The sequence below is a fragment of the Agrilus planipennis genome, unplaced genomic scaffold, assembly GCF_000699045.2.
Source record: "Agrilus planipennis isolate EAB-ADULT unplaced genomic scaffold, Apla_2.0 scaffold25, whole genome shotgun sequence".
In the NCBI taxonomy this organism is placed as follows: domain Eukaryota; kingdom Metazoa; phylum Arthropoda; class Insecta; order Coleoptera; family Buprestidae; genus Agrilus; species Agrilus planipennis.
The window spans coordinates 450719-452586 of NW_020439112.1; the positions used below are offsets into that span (position 1 = coordinate 450719).

At 26.7% G+C, this 1868-nt stretch overlaps 2 protein-coding genes across 5 annotated transcripts in view; both read right to left on the bottom strand.

The window, feature by feature from the left end:
• The window catches only part of LOC108738091 (threonine--tRNA ligase, cytoplasmic), a 9791-nt gene that overhangs the window by 1970 nt on the left and 5953 nt on the right, over nucleotides 1–1868 (bottom strand). The gene's annotated exons all lie outside the window — the stretch shown is intronic.
• LOC112905378 (MIP18 family protein galla-1-like) lies at nucleotides 317–1629 on the bottom strand. The gene is made up of 5 exons (XM_025977652.1): nucleotides 1519–1629; nucleotides 1221–1324; nucleotides 1081–1160; nucleotides 843–1026; nucleotides 317–782 (listed from the first exon to the last, which is right to left on the bottom strand). Exons 2-5 carry the CDS (start codon nucleotides 1318–1320, stop codon nucleotides 688–690), a joined length of 459 nt encoding a protein of 152 aa, XP_025833437.1. The 5' UTR covers nucleotides 1321–1324; nucleotides 1519–1629; the 3' UTR covers nucleotides 317–687.

The following is a 1868-nucleotide window of genomic DNA, read 5'->3' on the forward strand; positions in this document are numbered from 1 at the left end:
CTAAAAATAAAAGGATTCTTAGGATACACTACGTGGACGGACGAGTTTTAAGGAACTATTCATAAATTACGTAAAGCAAATTGAAGAAAGGGGGCCAAAATTGATAGATTTTGCGTTACGCAATATATGAATTTTGCGTTACGTAATGATGCAAAAATACAATATACGTTTACAATATAGCTATAAAGTTTAATTTCCAGTACGTTAATTAATGAATGTAATAATTTCAATGAGTCAAAATGAATTCAACTTTATTTCCCAGCAAAATAAATACTTTATTTTACGATTAAAATTAAGCTTATTATTTTGTACATTTGGCAACACCCGTGATTAACTTAGCACAAATTAAAGTTTTGGAAATAAAAAAATATATTTCTCTAACAAATAAATAATTTAGCCTCAGACTACTCATCAAAATTTAGCTAGAAATCATGAGAATGTAATAAGTCATTTTAAAAGCAATAATGACAAAACACAGCTTTACTTGTCTGTTTATCTACCTTATTTTAGAGATGTAATCAAAAATAAATTGAAAATCGCCCAACTTTAAATTAGTTTCTCAACCTATATCAATGAATGAGGCATAAATTATTTAAGAAAATTTCTTTTTAATAACTTTAATAAAGATATTTAAAAGAAACATGTCTTACAAGTACATTATTATAATGAATGTTATCAATACCATTTTTAGTCCTCCTGTATGCACTGTTCAACCACTTTTTTTAAATTGGGATTTTCCATTGCTGCAGCAATTCTTTCCTTATCATTTATTTGTTTATTTACTACAAAAGATTAAAAAACAAACCTACAGATAATGTTGTAAAGAATTATATCAATCTTACTCTCATTTTCTGAAGCATGACCTCCTTTTTTAATAAAAATATCCAATTTAAACTTGTAAGGAACTGTTTGCTCCAATTTTATTCGAATACAGAGACCGATTAATGTTGCTAATGAGCAATGAGGAACTGTTGGATTGAATTCTATCCTAACAACGTTTAAATTTTCAGCTACTGATTTTCGTACCTTAAAAAGGAATCACTAATAAAATGGATTGATTCACATTACTTACAAATGCACCTGCACTCCGTTTTCATAAACAACTTTCAACTCTTCTAAAGTATTTGGTTTTTCTGGGTCTTTAATTGTTCTTATAAAACCTATTTAGGTAGGTATTAAAAACAATGTTCAAAATTGAAAATAACACTTAAATTTCTTACCATAAATAATATTTCTAAGTTTCTCACAATCAATTTCTGGATAAGATGGTTTACTTGCAACAGTTGTTTCAGACTTTCTTTGAAATAAGGAGAGAAACATTATACTGAAATGAAATAAGTTGATTTTTATTGTTGTAAAAGAATGCTACATCTTTAAGGGGACTTAAAATGTAAAACTAAAAACATGATGCTTTCACAACTAACAATGGCTTCCTTTGTGGATAAATCTTAATAAAAATATGGCAAATAAATAATTATGTAAAGAGATGATAAATAATTGTAATAATCATAAAAATACCTTTGTTCGAAAATTGTATGTAACTGTGATACCTATTATACAAATGCAATATGCACAGCTAATGACGCTATGACGTATGGCACATGCATGGCGTCTACAAATCAGCTGATTTTTATTATTATTTACTTTTTATTATAATATTTGACTGTCATACAATGCATCACTCTTTATCTGTGCTCTTGATTGTGTAATGAAAACAGCAGTTATTATTTATAATATATCTAATTAATAAATAAACTTACAATAAGATAACTAACCTAATAAAAAAGATACTGAAAGACACCTAACCTGTAGTGTTTATATTTTGAAAAAAGAAGGCAATTTTCTTAACATATACAAATATTTAAATA

Excerpts from the sequence above, each read along its gene's own strand:
- LOC112905378 (XM_025977652.1), bottom strand. The coding sequence starts at position 1,320 with ATGTTTCTCTCCTTATTTCAAAGAAAGTCTGAAACAACTGTTGCAAGT. Across the intron at positions 1,027-1,080 it reads TTTATGAAAACGGAGTGCAG|GTACGAAAATCAGTAGCTGA; the intron begins GTGCATTTGTAA and ends TTCCTTTTTAAG. Across the intron at positions 783-842 it reads TCATGCTTCAGAAAATGAGA|TAAATAAACAAATAAATGAT; the intron begins GTAAGATTGATA and ends AATCTTTTGTAG.